The sequence below is a fragment of the Uranotaenia lowii genome, chromosome 3 (genome assembly GCF_029784155.1).
Source record: "Uranotaenia lowii strain MFRU-FL chromosome 3, ASM2978415v1, whole genome shotgun sequence".
Classification (NCBI taxonomy): domain Eukaryota; kingdom Metazoa; phylum Arthropoda; class Insecta; order Diptera; family Culicidae; genus Uranotaenia; species Uranotaenia lowii.
The window spans coordinates 129,703,181-129,723,036 of NC_073693.1; the positions used below are offsets into that span (position 1 = coordinate 129,703,181).

The 19,856-nt window shown below is 36.3% G+C and overlaps 1 protein-coding gene across 6 annotated transcripts in view; it reads right to left on the reverse strand.

The window, feature by feature from the left end:
• Nucleotides 1–7,527: 7,527 nt before the first annotated feature.
• LOC129756256 (coronin-1C-A) overlaps nucleotides 7,528–19,856 on the reverse strand; it is a 59,772-nt gene continuing 47,443 nt past the window's right edge. For 5 of the 6 annotated variants that reach the window (XM_055753063.1, XM_055753064.1, XM_055753067.1 and 2 more), the window contains exons 3-7: nucleotides 19,695–19,817; nucleotides 18,712–19,563; nucleotides 14,394–14,633; nucleotides 14,131–14,282; nucleotides 7,528–8,771 (exon numbers count right to left, since the gene is read on the reverse strand). In XM_055753063.1, the coding sequence (XP_055609038.1) occupies nucleotides 8,639–8,771; nucleotides 14,131–14,282; nucleotides 14,394–14,633; nucleotides 18,712–19,563; nucleotides 19,695–19,817 (1,500 nt within the window). In that variant the 3' untranslated portion in view covers nucleotides 7,528–8,638. The remainder of the gene's footprint in view (nucleotides 8,772–14,130; nucleotides 14,283–14,393; nucleotides 14,634–18,711; nucleotides 19,564–19,694; nucleotides 19,818–19,856) is intronic. The other variant, XM_055753068.1, reaches the window with a different exon arrangement.

Consider the following 19,856-nt stretch of genomic DNA (forward strand, 5'->3'; position numbering starts at 1 on the left):
ATGCGATCGCGAATTTGACCGTCATTTTCTTTGGCACCAAATCCACAGCTTTCAGCCAATAACTTCACATCCAGAATGAAGTCCTCGACCATTTCATCTTTTCCTTGCGATCGATTATAAAATTTTCTTTCCTCTTCATCTTGCTATCGGTTTTATCATAACGGTGTTTGAGACGAATAATAACATCGTTGTACTGGAGCATGATCAAATCAACGCCAGGGAACAGCTTTTAGATCTCACTGAAAACCGTTGCTCCCCCAACCGTTATGAACAACGATTTCCTACTAGTTTCAGGCACATTATTGTAGTTGAATACGTATTCTAAACGCTCTGCGTAATCGGCAAAGGAAGTACCGGGTATATAAGGTTCGACTGACCCAATGAAGATATTCATTATATCGCGAATTTGGCTGACCACTTAAGATTTCCGTTTACTCTCCTGCTCACGAGAGTTGTCTCTCGATTTACAGCTTGCTCGATTAACAGAGCTTGATCGATTAACAGCTGGCTTCCTCCGCCTGAAAATGCAATGGCGATAAAACAACGCTTCTCTAAACAATGCCTTTCAAGCCAAGATTTGGACAATTGACTCAGTCAAACAGGAGTAGATTTTTTTCACAAAATTACCAAATCCGACTTCAGAACAATTGCTTCCGCCTACTTTTTGGCACCGCAAACAAAAGCCGCCACTTTTATGTCAAGGAATTCCCGGTAGACTCTTTCGTGATACACAATATTAAAAACACAACTTTTCTACTCAGCAGTTTAAACAGAACTGACTTCGACTTTTTATTCAAGATCCTCTCAGCCGTGCAACAGCTCTTCGCGTACCGTTCTTAACCAAATGTTGGACACAATAATAACTACTGACATCTCTGCTGAAAATAACCATGTTGTTTATTTCTGTCGATAAAATGCCACGATTCTGGCTCCAATTTCCTTTTTTGGGTTTCATTCGGGAACATAAAAAGCGCCCCTATACCAAAAACTTTAAGATATTCAACACCAGACTCGGTTCTTTACAATTCGTCTCACGGATTTCTTTGGCAACCTGTTCTCGAGATAGTTGGCCTTGACCTCCATTCCGTCTCCTAAAATCATTCACCTCGTCATATCGAACAGCTAATAGTTTTTCTCGACTTCATAACACCGTTATGTTCAACTCTTTATAGACTGTTCTGATATGTAATTATAAATGCACTATAAAATAACCGTCATTTCCAAAATCGTGTAGTGCTCAATCAAATTTTGGCTGCGTACTGTTGTCTACATCCAAGTGAAGTAAGCGTTGTCATTTTTTGTCGTTTTTCGCGAAGAAATCTGAAAATGCGTGGCCTTACACCCGAGCAAACAAAACGGATTATGCAAAAATGGAGCACTGTGAGTGGTATTTCATTCAGAAAACTAGCTATGGAGGAAGGTGTGAGTACTGACCATACTGACAGGACACTCGATTTCGTTTTGTGGATAATTTTTCCAATGGGAGTTATTAAGCAAACACTAGCGACACCATGTCCTCCATAGAAAAGTTTCGATTAGTTAGGGAGCTTTTGGAAAGCTTTTGAAAACGGCCATACATTTGTCCTAACTCCGAAACGTCAAAAAATTTACCTGGCAAGGCGGATAGTACGAAATATCGATTCCAGAGTGTGCATTGATCGATTTGAAGAAATGCTATCCCAGTTAGGAAATGCCACCCAACTTTAAATTAAAAACAGGCAATTTCGACGATAAAATCGGGCTAAACAGGTACATTTTTCCTATAGGGCATTTGTATCGGAAAAATGGTAGGTAAGTACCGGTAAAATGGTACCCAGCAAGAAAAAATTCATTCCCGTTCATCGATTCCGCCTCCAAATGAATAAATGAGTGATTTTCCGAAGGCGCACCGGCTTTGAGATTCCGAACTTAGAATATTTTCGGTCTATTTTGTGTCGAGGTCCCTCTTCACGCACCAACACAGTTTCAAAGTTCAGGTTTCCTATGAATTGAAGCAATTGCTTTTGAATGTGTTGGCACTGGGCGACCTGCTTGTTCAATGCTGGCTGTTATTGTTGATATTGTTTGGAAGGAGTTCAGTTTCATTCGCGCATCGATTCCCTTCAGACGTGGCTGGTGCACGTCATAGTTTTTTTTTTAACGGAGTGCTAAGTGAAGTTTTACGTTGCTTTTTTCGGGTGTGAAAGTGATAAGTGTTGATCAGAGTTTGCAAAGAAAAATAATGGGTTGTAAATGTAAGTACCTCCTGTTTTTTAATCTGATTTTTGTAGTGTTAATTCAAAATCCCGAATTCACATATGAAAAATAAAAACAAATTCAACCTGAATTCGAAATTTTGAATTTCGTATTATTATCCCTGAATTGCTTTCCAAAGTACTCCGAATGAAATTGAGACTACCTTTATTAGGTTTCCCGAAAACAACAATTTTGTATTGTATTATTTATCCATAACTCAAAAATATGATTTTTTTTTTTGAAGAATTTGAGATTCCTCAAATCTAAATCTAAATCGGAAATCCGAATCTGAAATTTAAATCTGAATCTGTAATCTGAAATTTGAAAACTGAAATCTGAATCTGAATCTGAAATCTAAATCTGAATCTGAAATCGGAACCAATAATCTGAACCTGAAATCTGAATCTGAAATCTGAATCTGAAATCCGAATTCTGAATCTGAAATCTGAATCTGATATCTGAATCTGAATTCTGAATCTGAAATCTGAATCTGAAATCTGAATCTGAAAACTGAAATCTGAATCTGAAATCTGAATCTGAAATCTGAATCTGAAATCTGAATCTGAAATCTGAATCTGAAATCTGAATCTGAAATCTGAATCTGAAATCTGAATCTGAAATCTGAATCTGAAATCTGAATCTGAAATCTGAATCTGAAATCTGAATCTGAAATCTGAATCTGAAATCTGAATCTGAAATCTGAAATCTGAATCTGAAATCTGAATCTGAAATCTGAATCTGAAATCTGAATCTGAAATCTGAATCTGAAATCTGAATCTGAAATCTGAATCTGAAATCTGAATCTGAAATCTGAATCTGAAATCTGAATCTGAAATCTGAATCTGAAATCTGAATCTGAAATCTGAATCTGAAATCTGAATCTGAAATCTGAATCTGAAATCTGAATCTGAAATCTGAATCTGAAATCTGAATCTGAAATCTGAATCTGAAATCTGAATCTGAAATCTGAATCTGAAATCTGAATCTGAAATCTGAATCTGAAATCTGAATCAGAAATCTGAATCTGAAATCTGAAATCTGAATCTGAAATCTGAATCTGAAATCTGAATCTGAAATCTGAATCTGAAATCTGAATCTGAAATCTGAATCTGAAATCTGAATCTGAAATCTGAATCTGAAATCTGAATCTGAAATCTGAATCTGAAATCTGAATCTGAAATTTGAATCTGAAATCTGAATCTGAAATCTGAATCTGAAATCTGAATCTGAAATCTGAATCTGAAATCTGAATCTGAAATCTGAATCTGAAATCTGAATCTGAAATCTGAATCTGAAATCTGAATCTGAAATCTGAATCTGAAATCTGAATCTGAAATCTGAATCTGAAATCTGAATCTGAAATCTGAATCTGAAATCTGAATCTGAAATCTGAATCTGAAATCTGAATCTGAAATCTGAATCTGAAATCTGAATCTGAAATCTGAATCTGAAATCTGAATCTGAAATCTGAATCTGAAATCTGAATCTGAAATCTGAATCTGAAATCTGAATCTGAAATCTGAATCTGAAATCTGAATCTGAAATCTGAATCTGAAATCTGAATCTGAAATCTGAATCTGAAATCTGAATCTGAAATCTGAATCTGAAATCTGAATCTGAAATCTGAATCTGAAATCTGAATCTGAAATCTGAATCTGAAATCTGAATCTGAAATCTGAATCTGAAATCTGAATCTGAAATCTGAATCTGAAATCTGAATCTGAAATCTGAATCTGAAATCTAATCTGAAATCTGAATCTGAAATCTGAAACTGAAATCTGAATCTGAAATCTGAATCTGAAATCTGAATCTGAAATCTAATCTGTAATCTGAATCTGAAATCTGAAATCTGAATCTGAAATCTGAATCTGAAATCTGAATCTGAAATCTGAATCTGAAATCTGAATCTGAAATCTGAATCTGAAATCTGAATCTGAAATCTGAATCTGAAATCTGAATCTGAAATCTGAATCTGAAATCTGAATCTGAAATCTGAATCTGAAATCTGAATCTGAAATCTGAATCTGAAATCTGAATCTGAAATCTGAATCTGAAATCTGAATCTGAAATCTGAATCTGAAATCTGAATCTGAAATCTGAATCTGAAATCTGAATCTGAAATCTGAATCTGAAATCTGAATCTGAAATCTGAAATCTGAATCTGAAATCTGAATCTGAAATCTGAATCTGAAATCTGAATCTGAAATCTGAATCTGAAATCTGAATCTGAAATCTGAATCTGAAATCTGAATCTGAAATCTGAATCTGAAATCTGAATCTGAAATCTGAATCTGAAATCTGAATCTGAAATCTGAATCTGAAATCTGAATCTGAAATCTGAATCTGAATCTGAAATCTGAATCTGAAATCTGAATCTGAAATCTGAATCTGAAATCTGAAATCTGAATCTGAAATCTGAATCTGAAATCTGAATCTGAAATCTGAATCTGAAATCTGAATCTGAAATCTGAATCTGAAATCTGAATCTGAAATCTGAATCTGAAATCTGAATCTGAAATCTGAATCTGAAATCTGAATCTGAAATCTGAATCTGAAATCTGAATCTGAAATCTGAATCTGAAATCTGAATCTGAAATCTGAATCTGAAATCTGAATCTGAAATCTGAATCTGAAATCTGAATCTGAAATCTGAATCTGAAATCTGAATCTGAAATCTGAATCTGAAATCTGAATCTGAAATCTGAATCTGAAATCTGAATCTGAATTTCGAATCTGAAATCTGAATCTGAAATCTGAATCTGAAATCTGAATCTGAAATCTGAATCTGAAATCTGAATCTGAAATCTGAATCTGAAATCTGAATCTGAAATCTGAATCTGAAATCTGAATCTGAAATCTGAATCTGAAATCTGAATCTGAAATCTGAATCTGAAATCTGAATCTGAAATCTGAATCTGGAATCTGAATCTGAAATCTGAAATCTGAATCTGAAATCTGAATCTGAAATCTGAAATCTGAATCTGTAATCTGAATCTGAAATCTGATTTTGAAATCTGAAATCTGAATCTAAGTTTAAAATGTGAATATTGAATCTGAAATCGATCTGAATTTCGAATCTAAATCTGAAATCGGAATCTAAGTTTTGTGGAAATTGAATCTGGGATCCATCTCAATTTAAATTTTGATTTCTAAAATAACTTAATGTATATGATGCAGTCAAATCCCTGGATTAAATCATGTTTTTGCGATTTTCATTATTGATAAATGTGTATTTTAGTTTTTGGTATTCATACTTCATTCAAGTTTTTGTCTATTTTCAGATGAATTTAACATATATATGAATTAATTTCATTAATTTAAAATCTATTATTTTTTTAGAACATGTTTAAACTTTCATTAAAAGATTATCATAAGACACGAACGCCCCTAACGTGGTAAAGTGTCTATAATTAGAGGAAAAAAAATTAAAAGATTGTTTAAATATATGCAGTTAATTCTACAATGAATCATCATAACTCGTTCGTATCAAATCCGAAATTCCTTTTTTATGTCCCAGCATATATTCATGTATTGATTGTATTTAATTTTTTGCCTTTGAAATAAAAAGAAACTAAAAAAATATTCTTTTAAATTCTTCTTCCTGTTTTTCTACTTGCTTTTAAAATGCTGGAATCGAAACTTCTTCTTCAATAAATGTATACAAAAATAAGAAATGATAAATTCAGAAAAAATTTCTGAATATAAAAATGTTGCAAAAATTTTTATTATGACAAATCAAAAAAACATTTTGGAAATCTTATTATTTTATGAAAATAAATTTATTAAAACTTTGGTTCCTTTTTTCAATATATAATGTAGTTGAAATACAATTATCTTCTATCGTTTTAAAAATCTTTTGAAAAATATCTTAAACACACTCTGTTAAAATTTTCAAAAGATTAATTTTTAAATTTGATTCTTCTTCAAAATTAATTTGAAAATTTTTCATATTTATAAATAGGTTAATTCAAACGATTATAATGATTTTCAATGGGCTCTGCAGAAAAGTATAGAAAAAACGACGAAAAACTGTTACTGCGTAACTCGAATCCGAATTCCATCCCATGTATGCATCCTTCGGACATCGTGCTCTGGTACGATGTCCGAGGGGCGTTTCTTCCGCTTTCGGAGCTTTCGGATGAATCACAAGGAACTCACTCGAAGGCCGTGTTCACTCCGGCGTATTACGCGACAATTTTGTTCCAACTGTAATTTCGCATTTGCGCTCCGGATTTATTTCGCTGCGAAGCGGAAAATGAATTTAAAAAATCGCTGGGTAGGAAAGTACCGTCGGTATTGCAAACCTGCTAAATGTGACGAAAAAAAATTAGACCCATGCATAACACTTTTTTCCCTTGGATTTGATTATTTCTAAGTTTCCTTCTGAGTTTTACACGTACTTCTAACAATAAACATTAAACATTAAAGCAGTAATCAACTATAAAAACATACTTTTGGGGGAAAATTTTAAGTTCCATGCCGTAAGATGGATCTTTTTTGTGTTTAATTTTATCTAGTAGTGGTTTTTCTTAAGAAGTCATTCCTTCTATTTTTGTAGTCAGTCTTCAAAGACTATTTTGAATATTTTGGTATCAACTAAATTAAATCTTCTTTATAAATGACTTAGACTATCAATCTAAGGTTTTCCCCTGAAAATAAACCTTAAAAATTAACTAAATTCGGACTCTTATGCGGGTATATTCCATATGGAACAGTTACGTTTTGATTTTTTTTCGAAATTCCAAGAACAAACTATCTTTTTTTATTGTTTTATATTGAAGTCCTATGTCAAAAAGGACGAGCTGTCAGGTTAGATGAAAAATGACGAAAATGCATATGGGACTGTTATGTGAGTAGGAACAGTGTAAGACTCGTCTAATTTGGACCTTTGCATGTAACGAGTAGGTTTCTGTAGAGTAAAACGATGGGTATCATTATTCACACAACTTACCAGTCGGGCCATACATCCTGTAATAGTGCCGTCTTTGACAACGACTTCAAGCAAAATAGACGTACAACCGGATTGGTCGATGCCGTGCACTTAAGGTCCTCAAGAAACCCATCAAGGATTGACTAACACGTTGAACTGTCATACAAACCTCTACAGGGGCGATGAGATTGTAAACAAGTCCGGATAAAGGAAACCCTTGCTATGACCTTAAGATATTATACACCCAGATAGGGACGTTTTCAACTCTTCTGCGGACTTAGATCTCTGATGGACTGCATACTCCAGTGAACCATCCAATTCCCTTTAGAAGTGATATATTGCTACGCTTGAGAGCATTCCAGTTCTAATAAAAATGATTTTTATAAGTTTCAATATCTCCTGCTATTTGTAGTTTTTTTTTAAATTTACAAAGGTTTTTTTTCAATTTTTTTTACTTCAACTTATTTAAATATAGGCTTTTTCTGCTTCTCCTTTCTATCTTAAGTATATGTTGTTTAGCTTCAAGCAACAAGGCATTACGTTTTCAACTTTTTGCACAATCTTCTGCTTCCGATTTACATCCTATCTAATGATTCTTTTTTTTTGGAAGCTCAATTCGGCTCGGCTTTGTCCGCTGTAGTAAAACTGTATGTTTTAGTTTTTTTGTTTGTCACAAATAAATATGTTTCTGTTCACGATGTTTCGTCGGATCAATTGTTGTATAGCATTTAAAAAATAATAATTATAGCAAAAACATCCATTTGAGCGCTCGCTTTTTGCTTTGCTTTGGCGCATGCAATCTTTTTTATCTCTAAACTTATGTTGCATGCATCGCGTGTTGTGTCCATGCATATAACTTGAAAAACAATCTTCGAGAAACTTTCAAAACGACTCGCAGTGTTTGGTTGTTCACAAAAGTAAACGCATTTCAGTTGGTGTCATCTTAAGCAAATCACTCTGTTCATTGGAAGTTAATCGAATTTTAAACTGAAACCTAAAATAAAAATAAATTTTCGCAGGTTTGATTTTTGAGTATTTTGCTGATAAGTGTTTTTATACCTTGAAGTGTGTTTTTAATTTTATATTGAATGATATGAAATGGTTTAGTTTGCTCATTTAATATAACGGGTACTATACAAGTAGCATATTCTAAGATCATAAAATGACCACAAAGCATCGTAAACGACTAGTGAGCTATCAGTTGAGCGATTTATCAAATAAAATCGTTAAGTTCTCTGTTTCAGTGTATTCTAATTTAAGCTCATCCATTGGCGTTGAGAGTTGATTACAACCAACCAATTCGTTCAAATAGCACCCTGTGTTTCAGCAATGAGCGTTTACTTTGCAAACAAGACAAAATTTAAGAAGTTTTAAAAATTTATTGAAAAAATAGTTTATAACTTCCACGATTTGAGTACGCCTCCAGGGGACACGGATTGTTTCCCAGTTTCGATTGACCAGCAGCATCTTTCCTTACACTTCGTCCGGTGCCAGATTTGCGTTGGCATAATGGCCGCCATCACCATCGTGGTGACTATCGTCGTGGCCGCTTTCTGGCCGTGATGCTGGCACGTGCGTCGAAGTTGATGTCACTGCTGCCGAGGTACTGAAATTGGAAATTCATTAGTGTTCAGTCTTGTGGATTAGTGCTGAAACTTCGTGACGCATGAATCTTGTTAAACAAAAACAGATGAATTGGGAACGAAAATGTTTAGTTATCTTTGGAACTCTCATTTGTACTTCATCAGTTGGGTGTTGTCTTTTCAACATTTGGCCCTTTGACTCTTCTTGGTGTTCAGCCAATGAATTTTGTTAGGCATTTGTTGTTATTGAATAAAAGTTTATATTTGGAACAATATTCATTAGAATCATCCCTAAAATTACGGCAATATCCGAACATGTGAGTCAAAAATTATTTACACACTTTCATCTTGATCGACTTGACCGTCTAGGAGGCCACCTAAAGGTTTGAAGGACGTAGGGCAGTCGAGTACAGAATTATTTATTTGAAAATAATTCCGGAAAAAAGGAACATCCGTACACGAGCTACAGTGCTTCTGTCTTTTTCTGACAAATATGTTATTTACAAATGGCGACGTTAAAAGATCGCCATTGAACAAGTTTTTCGATTGGTTTTAGAGAAGTTTTTTAAGGATGACTTGATAAACGTTTCTTGTAAATCCATCCAACATCCTGAACATGAAGGTTTCAAATCACAAAATAGCTTCCACACATGGTTGTAAGTTGATAACACTAGTCACAGTAATATTTATGGAGGACTGTTTAATACATATTAGGTATGGCTCTAGTGCCTTAAAAATAAGATATTAAAGATGCTTGTGAATTCCCCACCTACTTGGACGGGTTCAAGGAAAAACTTGCCTGAATAATTTGAAGATTAAATTTTAATGCTTAATTACTCAGTGAAATATACCTAACTATGCAAGCTGTTAAATTATTTGTGATGTAGATGAAATGTAATTATATAAATAGATCGTATAGTAAAAGTTGCTAGATACATCAAACAACATGAAAGAAAATTAAGTTAACGCGAAAACCAAAAACGCAAAACCACATTTTTACATCGTAACACCACAGGCAATTACTCACCTAACCGGCAAGACCCAGAGTGCAATCGCCAGAAGTTGTTGCTCAGCCATTTCATTACTTCATGGAGACCAGACACTCCACCAACAAATAATTTCTTGTTCCCAAAATTAGAGGAGGACAAACGAAATTGACAAGATACGCAACTGTATCCAGACAGACCCTGGAACATGCTTAAATGACGATTGATTTAAAGCTTCTGGAAGGACTAATTTTATATTAATTTAATCTATTATGGTGGTGTAGAATCTTTTTAGATAAGACTTCAATTAGAGGAGGATTCCTCGAAGGACGGTTGCAATATGCAATATGCAATATGATGTAAAAACTGCCAGATTCGTGGTTACCGAACGTTTAGGGAAACATTTGTGCTGATTTTCAGAGATCCAGTTCCGACAGGCTGAGAAAATAACATCGTTTACGATCCTTTCTAATACCTTTGAGCAGCCAGCTAGTGACGTGACACCACGGAATTAAGAATATTTTGCTTATCACCTTTATTATGGACTGGGCTCATAAACGATCGTTTCCAGATGGCGGAGAATTGTTGTTGTTCTAGGGACCGGTTAAAGATGTGGGTAAGTGGTTTCACCAGAAGAGTGCGACACTTCTTAAGAACGCACGCTGGAATTCCATCCTGTCCGGCTGATGTAGTATACTTCATTTTACCAATGTCTTCTAGAACCATTTCCTCGCATCCAGGTGCAGCACATCGATGGGCAAAAAAATGCGGAAATTGGTTAAGCAGTTGGCGATAGATCAGAGAAAATACTGGAGAAGTGCATCGCAAAGAGGTTACATTTTTCGGCAGGAGACGTGACAATTCTGTCATTTAGTTGGAGTACCGCAGGCAGACCGGATTCTTTCCGTTTTGAGTTGACAAATTTCCAGAACTTTTTCGAATTGCGGCGAAGCTCCCTTTGCGTACGTGCAACATAACGTCGATAGCAAAAACGGTTGTATCTGCGATATCTTCTTGTAGCATCGTTCAATTTATTTTTAATGAAAGGTCACCTGGAGCTAGTGAACTTTCGAAGTAATTTAGAACGTAACTGTTTTAACCGCTTTAGGCATTCATTACTCCAGGGAGGTCGAAGAAGATGACGCACCAAGGGTACCGATTTGTTAAAAACATCATCCAAAATTGAGCAAAATACTCTCACGGCAATATCAACGTCCTTACAATTGAGGAAATCCGTCCAATCGATTTCAGAAAAGACTCAATTCATTGTGTCAAAATCTGCGCGATTGAAGTTGCGATCTGAAATATCGAACGCCTCATCATAAACGATAGGGTTTGGAAAAGAGATATCAAAATTAAACGGAGGATTGTACATGTCAATCGGAACAACAGCATCGATGGCCTCAGTGACCGATCTAATTGAGATAGATTCGTCCGTAAAAACGAAATACAGCGTTCGGTTTTGAGAATTGCGTAGAGAATTTCTTTGATTCATTCCATTCAGTTGCATTCCATCCAAAAGTAATGAATGTTTTGCGATGGTCGATAGGAAGAGAGCTGCAAATTAGGGGGCAGTCCTTGAACACAGCGGGAGAATAAAAAAAGGCACTTGCATGACAGCACAGGCTGGAGAGCTCCGTTGCCTTCTTCGAACACAGGGCCGGGACAACTGTTGACGCTGACTGGGGAAACTGCGCGACTGTGATGAAGGGTTTGGGGGCCTCTACTGTGCTATGTTCGTTGCATCCCGGTGATCCAATCTGCAAATTTTCAGCAGAATTTCCAGTTGAGCAAACATCCAATTTATCGAAAGGTACTTTCGAACTCGACGCACACGGTTCGGGATTCACAACATTCTCAGCGTTCAAGGTTAGAAGTTTCCCACGCAAGATGCATGTTCTGCCGATTTCTCCATATCTACGCATTCCGGGCAATACGGCCAGTTGATGAGCTTAAACCGATGAAGGTATTGCGCAAAGCCCATGGTCCGGAAGCAACTGCGTTAGGTAAAAGTTGACTTCTCCAAATTGTCTTGTGTTATTCGATGCGTCCCATTACTCCTGCCACTTGAGCCTTGACACTGCTTGTTGAGATTTACGCAATTCTCTGCTCTAGCTATGTAACACTCTCTATCCTTTGTCAAAGTGATGTCGATGGGAATCATGCCCTCGATGACAAAAGCTCCATATGTTGAGATGGTTCTGTATGCACAGCAAACTCGTGGATGTGCACTCCGTAAATTCGATCTGTGCGCTCTACCTTTGGGGCAGAGCTCCAGGCTGCTCCTTCGTTTCGTAGTTTCGATAGTGCAACGCTTGCGAGGAGACTTCTCTTGCTACTTTTTGAAGCATGACAGTTCGCCATAATTCACGCTAATGAGTCGATGACGTACTATCGCAACAGTTTTTGACATTCGCACCAAAATTTAAGAGATTATCGACCATTGTTCAAAGGTATTTCAGCTGCTGCTTCGAAGATGTGGTGTGTCTTCCAACAGTAATCTCCATATGCGACACAACTCTTTAGTTGGTCACGAGTAGTACTGCGGTTTTAAGGTAGACTTTCCGAAGCTCGACTACTTCCATCCAGCTACCAACTCTTTCTACAGACACCACTGCAAGGTTTTCTAACTCCTCCATTGTTTTGCATATCACCTGGCACCTATGCCTATCCTCAAAGAACGGCCGGTTTTCCATCCCTCGAGGTTTGTAAGAATCTGAGAAGTTAAGGAGCATCTCCGTGTGACTATTATTTTTTTATTTTAGAAAGGTTGAACGCACCAAGCACTGAGGGACGAGGTCGTTGGAGGCGCATTTACGCTCTCTGAGAGCAATTGCACACATTTTGGGTATTAAAATTACAATAGCACTGAATTTTGAAACCTTGACATCGCATCGGGAAGTCTTAAACTAGGTCTTATCTTACACCTGGGTGCATCCAGGAATGATCCGTGATTCATATTTGAATACTGAGCAACCGGCGTTGGGATGAATTACAAAATGCTTGAGGCATGCCAAAGAGATACTAAATTGAAATAAGGCCTTGAATGTGATAGCTCTTAATCCCTGCTGGAGCTTTGCGTAAAGAGGCGATTCTACGAGAGGCTACCAGCCAATGACGGGCTGCTCAAAACTATTTCGTAGTGCAAAGCAATGCAGGATTTACTCCTTAGAGGGAAGAATCTCAACAATGTAGCGTAGACATCCTGAATGAAAATATGATTGTATCGGTTTATGCGTTTATACAAAGAAGTTACCTTACCTTCAAGCATGGCACGTTATAGATATGTAGGGTGAAACTAAGAACTTCTCCAAGTAGTAAAGGCGGTATTATTGAAGAGTGGATAAGTTATTTTTTATGTTTATCTATTCTCAATTTTAGACCGTTGAAAAAATCCTTAACAAGTTGTATGAAGGGTCTTATTTATCTGGGGAAAGTCCGCAAGAAACTGCCGTGGAATCCGCCTACAATGCGGCAGCTTAACGAGCTTGACCTGGCTGCTGATATTGATTTTTTGGGCCAAAGGCAACCAGATGTGTGGAGCAACCTCGAATGACTTACTGAGAGCTTGAATGCAGCAGGTCTGATGATGGTTTCAAAAAGGATATTAAAGCCTTGATCAGAAATGCTCGATTAATGTTTGCGAGTCTTCGAAACAACTGGTGGTCATACCAGCTCTCTACGAACGAAAATTCAAACTTCAATTCAAACATCAAATCCATGTTGTTGTACGCTTTGCTGAATTATCTGGTGATCTGTCAACTGAATCTCAAATAACGAATGTATCACCGGTGCCATCGAAAGGCAATATAAATCGAGATTTAGGTGCGCTCATGGAGATGGTTTGGGCAATGGGCATACGTTGTTCAAACATCGAGATCTACATATAGGCGCTTGCTTGATTGGAATCGAAATGAATATCGAAGAAGGGGAAGTCCAGAAGCTCGTGGTAGCAAAGCTTAGTCTCAGAAACATAAACTGTGGACGAGAACGAGTTTCGTAATCAATTGAGAACAAAAGAAGATCTACGCAGAAAAAACTTCATGTGCTGTTTTACTATAATCAATTTAATATATTTAGTTTAGTTTGTTGGAAATAGACTTATAATAGTCGAAAAGCTTTCAGATGTTATAGGGACAAAGTTCGATAAGCGGAGTACTTTTCCTTGAGAAACCACCAACCCTTCAGTAAAAATGAGTTCCAGATTATACATCTTACTTCAGAGGCTATGGAGATAGTAAAAAAGGTAGATAATAAAACGTATCTTTGTTTATTATGTTTCTTAGAGAGCCGATGATCAAATCTCAATAATTTAAAATAAACCAAAAAAAATTACCAGTCACGTTTTACGTTTGAAAAAAGAAAAGAAAAGAAAAGAGAATCGAAGAATCATTACCCGAGTGGAGGATCGGCACAGGGAGCATCGGTCGAGTCTGCCAGCTGCTTGGCTTCGAGTGATCGGATGCGGTTCTCGTGCTTCACGATGATGGCCTTCAGCTTCCGGAACTCATCCTCGAACTTGGTTCTCATCTCGTTGAAGACTTGTTCCTGTATGGAGGGAGATAAGTGACAAAATTTGAAATGAACCCATGGTGAAGTGAATTTAAACTAGTTATAAAAAAGAAATAGTAGGTAAAAGATTATATGAATGACACTCACCGGAACCCAACTGACGGCGGCGGCGGCAGGTTGCTCGGAGTAGGCAGCGTTCGTCGTTCCGTTGGTGGTCGCCGACCCATTTGTGCTGGACACGGCCGTCGGCGGTGGAGTGCTGGCACCCGGGCCGCTCTTTGGTACACGCGAGGACATCTTGTCCAGCACGTTCGACTTCTTCGTGACCGTCAGCTGTGTGCTCTGGGATTGTGATACGTAGCCGCCCTTTTCAACAAAAACACGATCCTATTGAGCGGTTTTCATAGCATGTTCGCGCATTAATAATACTACAGATGGAGCCTTACAAACTAGATATGTGTGTCGCTTTGGGCTTGTTTAGGGTATTTTGTGTATTTTGCTATATTTTCAGGCAATAGTTGTTTGTAATTATTGTGCATGCTTCCGAGTAGTGTTCAGAGCTTAGAGAGTATTTTTTTTGAAGTTAGTTAGCAATGCAAATTTAATTTAATGACTTGAAATTGAACAGCTTTTGAGTAAATTCACAACCTTTCATGCATTATTACTGTGAAAGTGTTGAAGAATTGAATGACTACATGTAAAATTAATTACTTTTTAATTAATGTGGTGTAATAAATAAGTTAAAATACCAGTTAAAAAATCAAAACAACCTAGAGAGCTTTAATTACTCAATCCTTCGTAAAATATCTATAGAAATTCTATCAGCATTGAGTTCTTAAGGGTTTCTTGAAAATGATAGAAAAAAATGAATTCCAGTTATTAATCATTTAGTTTTCAATGCTAATTTGTTCAATTATGCTACATTTATCTATGTCTCAATTATATGAAAAATTCTTAACTCACTTAGCTTTTTGTTTGGAAATTTTAGCACGCTGAGTTTTTAGATGATAGACTTTACTGCTTTATTTCTTTAAACTGAAAGATTAAATTTTTCATTCCATTCCATAAGTCTTTTAATTTACATTTCGAAAGCTAAGAATCACTTTCAAATGTTTAAAAATATTTTTTCAAGGATCCTTCCAAAAAAGTGTTATGATTTCAGCCAAAATGTAATTCTTCCGGATGGAGCATGTCCCTAGGATCCGGACTTCCGTCCATGGCTATTGATTCAGCCAGTTCCAGTAGCATTGGACGCAAGGGAACTGCTGCTGAAAACTTTTCATAAGTTTTTTTCTTTTTTTCGACCTATTGTTTTCTAATTACACGTTCATCGAATAAACACAATATTGGTTTCGAAATAAACCAAATTGTAATTGCATGTAATAAAAAATGAGTGTGTAAAAATAAAAAAAAAATCGTTAATCTATATTCAAAATTTTTGTGAAAGGTATCCAAAAATCTGTTTTTAAAATACCAAATAAAATAACAAAACGTTTTGTTGAAACCAGCCATCGATCTTTTTCTGCGTGTATGATATTCCTGATCTGCAGTGCCCAGAAACCTAATTCGATAGACATAGCAACGCTCACATGAACTTGTTAATATAAACGGTGCTCATACTCGATGCTCGATTTGATAATATTTGTTATTTTTTTTACTTTATTATTCTTATGGTTTTCAGAGTAGAATTTGTAGTGTATTCACATACTCTTTATGGTGTTTTTGTTTTTCTTTAATTGAAATAAAAATTGAAAATGCTTTTTTTGCTTTGAATCATTAAAAAGTTAAAGAATTTTTCTGTAAGAAAGCTTAAAAAAGATTATTTTATTTTATTAGTTCTTACAACACTTCAATCTTTTAACAAAAGCTTAGCATAAAAATAATCCTGCGTGATAAGAGCTATAAAGTGAAATATATGAACAGAGGAAAAATCCCGGAGGTATGAAAAGATTTCCGATATTTTCCCGTGTTTGCCAAATGCGTGGCCACTCTGTTCATCATTTTGAGCTCCAAATTTCTGAAATTCAGAAATTCAAATGAGAAATTTGTGCTTTTAAGTATTTCTGTCCTCATTATATGTCTATAATGCAGAGTTCAAGTTTGAAAAAGGAGGTTTTGAATACAAAACTGGGAATTGATATTTTTTTAAATTGTTGTTCATTAAGTTTTGGATTAAAAAAGAGAAGCAATTATAAAGTGAGCGAAACAAGACTAGTACCACTATGTGTTTGCTTGTTAAAATATGAATAATCTAAAATCGTCAAAATTTTATTCAACAATTTTCTTTAAATTGTTCAACGGATAAATCAAGCATAAGTTTACTTTTTTTGACAAAAAAATTGGCGTTGAGGATCAAAAATATGAAAAAAGGGTGCGAATTAAGAAGAAGTATTTATCACCTATGTTTTCCTTAAAAACCAAAATTATTTCTAAAATTTACTATGTAAAAGTAAATAATAGTGCTTTTACGAACTACTTGCATCAAACAGCATAATTTCTTCAATAGTAAAACGGGAAATAATGGAAGATAGAATCTAGGCAAAATTTCAATCCAAAAGCAGTCTACTTATTGAAAAATATTTCACTATTTCTTCAGTTTTAAGTCGTAGATGGCAGCACTATCTCGCTGTTAAACGGAATTGAGACTCATTTTCGACTATCCGGGAAATATTGAGGTGCGATGGTTGATTTTGGTCTAGAAATAAGTTCTTGGTATAGCGTAAACTCCTTGGAAATTCTAAGATCACAAAACCAAACAATTAGAATTGCATCAAGGCCACTAAATAGTGGATTTCTTGGACCGATAATCAGAATGATATTGTACTTTCCGATGAAGTTTGATGGACCAGATGGCTAGCAGTATTATTGGTTTGATCTGCAGTTGAATCGGAAGTTGAGATGAGCAGAAACTTCGGCGGCTGGTGAATTTTTGCAAATCCAGAAAAGCTTTCTTCAGTGTAAACTCCAATAAAACTGTGTTGGAAAACTACATCGAAATGATGAAGATGGGCTTAAATAAACCCAAAAATCAATATTGAGACTCAATTTGGTTTCAACTGCAAGATATTGCTGCCATCTACAACTTGAACTGGAAACATTGTGCTTAACTGAAAAAAAAATCAAAGTTTTTTTTATTGAAAACCTGTTTTCCTGATTCAAAATTAACCCAGAATGTTTGTTTCATCATTTTACGTCATGTTTATGAAGAAAGCAGTATGATAAAAAATTATAGCGTGTGCTGGAGGCAAATCTCTTGAAAAATTCCCTTTAAACCTTTGGAATACTAGAAAAGACCTAAAAATACAGTTATCTATTCAAGAAGTTTGTAAAAATCATTATTATTAACTTTAAACAGTGAATTTTAAGAAATAGCCTAGATGAAACTCAGTAAACACATGCTTGATTTTTCTGTTGATCAATTAAAAGCAAATTATAGAAGAAAATTTTGATGAATCATTCATATTTTAACTAGCAAAATGAGCAAAACACATAGTGGTACTATTCTTGTTTCGCTCATGCACTGTACAAAAACCAACTGCATGTTTAGTCTCAAGGCGTAATGTTTTTTTAAAGCTCTTTAGCACCAGTACATAATGTTTTTATGCACCTAAATATAAAAAGATTTTTTGGAATTTTGAAGTGATCAGATTCAGCAAATCTAAAACCTAAATTTTAGCTTTGTACGTTAATCAGAAGCCTTTTTCTTGTTTTGAACTTAAAAAATCTGACACTGATTACTTATACATATAAAACTATCTAGAACTTGAACTTGATCGAATCTTGCTCTGTTTTGCCAGTTTTGATTTTCTTAGTTAAAACTTTGAACTTATTGATCTTGATTTCTAATTCTGTTTCTATTTTTGAGCTGAAATGTTTATTCCATGACGTTAAAAAAACATTGTGATACAAAATAGACTGCAGCAGGGATTTCCCGTCTGATAATTTAAAATACTTTAAGGATATTATGGTTTCACAAAGAAGAGACTTTATATAAGACTCTTTATTTTTCAAAACGAAAAAAATAAATAAATTATTGAATATTATTATTCTTTTTCCAACATGCTACGGGTTAGGTTTCTAACGCCGATTTCCACTGTTAGTTTCTGGTCAAAAACATGCACACACAAAACGTTTAATCTTGATTATGATAAAGAGTCATTTTGCTGAAGTCAGAAACTATGATTTTTTCAAAACACACATTCAATCCTCAAACAATTTTGAACAAGCCGAGACAAACACATATTAGCTAGAGGGGACGAAACGCTGGTGTAGTATTATTGAATGCTGTTATTTACCATTTGTTGGTAGAAATTATATTCGTTGGCAGTGTTTGTCCGAAGAAAAGGATCCCCATTTCCATCATTCCCGAGCATGGGGACACATGCTAGCCAATGCGATCCTTTTCTCCTGGCAAGTCTGTATACTGTACAAAGGTTCGATAGCCGAATGGCGACGTGTTACTTACTTTGAGTGATACGAGCTGTGGCTCGGCATCAACCCCAGATATCCAGTCCTCCGCAGAAACTGCGGCTTCGTCCGAGAGCGTGTCCGGGTACAGATCCTCCTGGAAGAGTTCACTTTTGCGGGGCACAATCATTGAGATCACCTGGCACAGGCCGCTGTTGTTAAGCCGATAGAATCGCGCCAGTTCGCAGGTGCTGACGTCGCATCCTCGCTTGGGCATCAAACCGATGGCTCGCTGAGAGTCTGGCGTCTGGAACTGATTGATGTAATGCACGAATGGTTGTTCGGGGGTCACCTCGAAGTAGCGGATCACAGAATCACCTTTGCCGCACAGGTAGATCAGGTTTGTGTCAGGATCGTAGAGGGGAAACATGACGCCGTTCGATGTGTCCAGATCAACCATCACGATTGGGTCCCCGAGGGCGTCCGGTGCCCTCAGCGAGTACTGTCGTTCCGAGGATCGATTGAAGCCGGTCGTGAAAATCAGTCCGTGTCGCAAAAATATTGCACGTGTTGCCTTCGATCCTTCGTGGGCAATGGCTTCGTTAAGGATTTCACCGGTTCGGGGGTTAAGTATGCGAATTTTCTTGTCCTTACATGTGGTCACCAGCTGGGATCCGTCCCAGTTCCAACATGCACTGTAGATCGTATCCGGGTGACATTCGATGCGGACCAACACTTCGCCGGTGCCAACGTTCCAAACTACGATCAGATTATCTGATCCAGCCGTGAGTAGGACATTCAGGGCCGACGGATGCCAAAGCACCAATCCCACCCGCCGCTGGTGATATACCAGGTCTACTACTGGTTCAGTCATTGTCCGCGACAGCCCACCATCCGGTATTTGCCATACCTGTTGATGACAAGTAAATCAGGTTCGTCACTTCGAGCATTGAAGTCTTTTGACACAAAATAACATTCATTGTAACATTCGTAGTAAAATCTTAATTATTTCAAATGATTAAAATAATCAATTATAATCACCTTTACTACACAATCCTCCGAACCGGACGCGATGACATTATCGTTGTGCGGACACCATGCAATATCCAGCACCGGGCCTTTGTGTCCTCCGACCAGCGCATGATCAGCTGCGATTCGGCCGACCTGAAATCAACGCAAAACAGACCCGAAAACAAATCGACG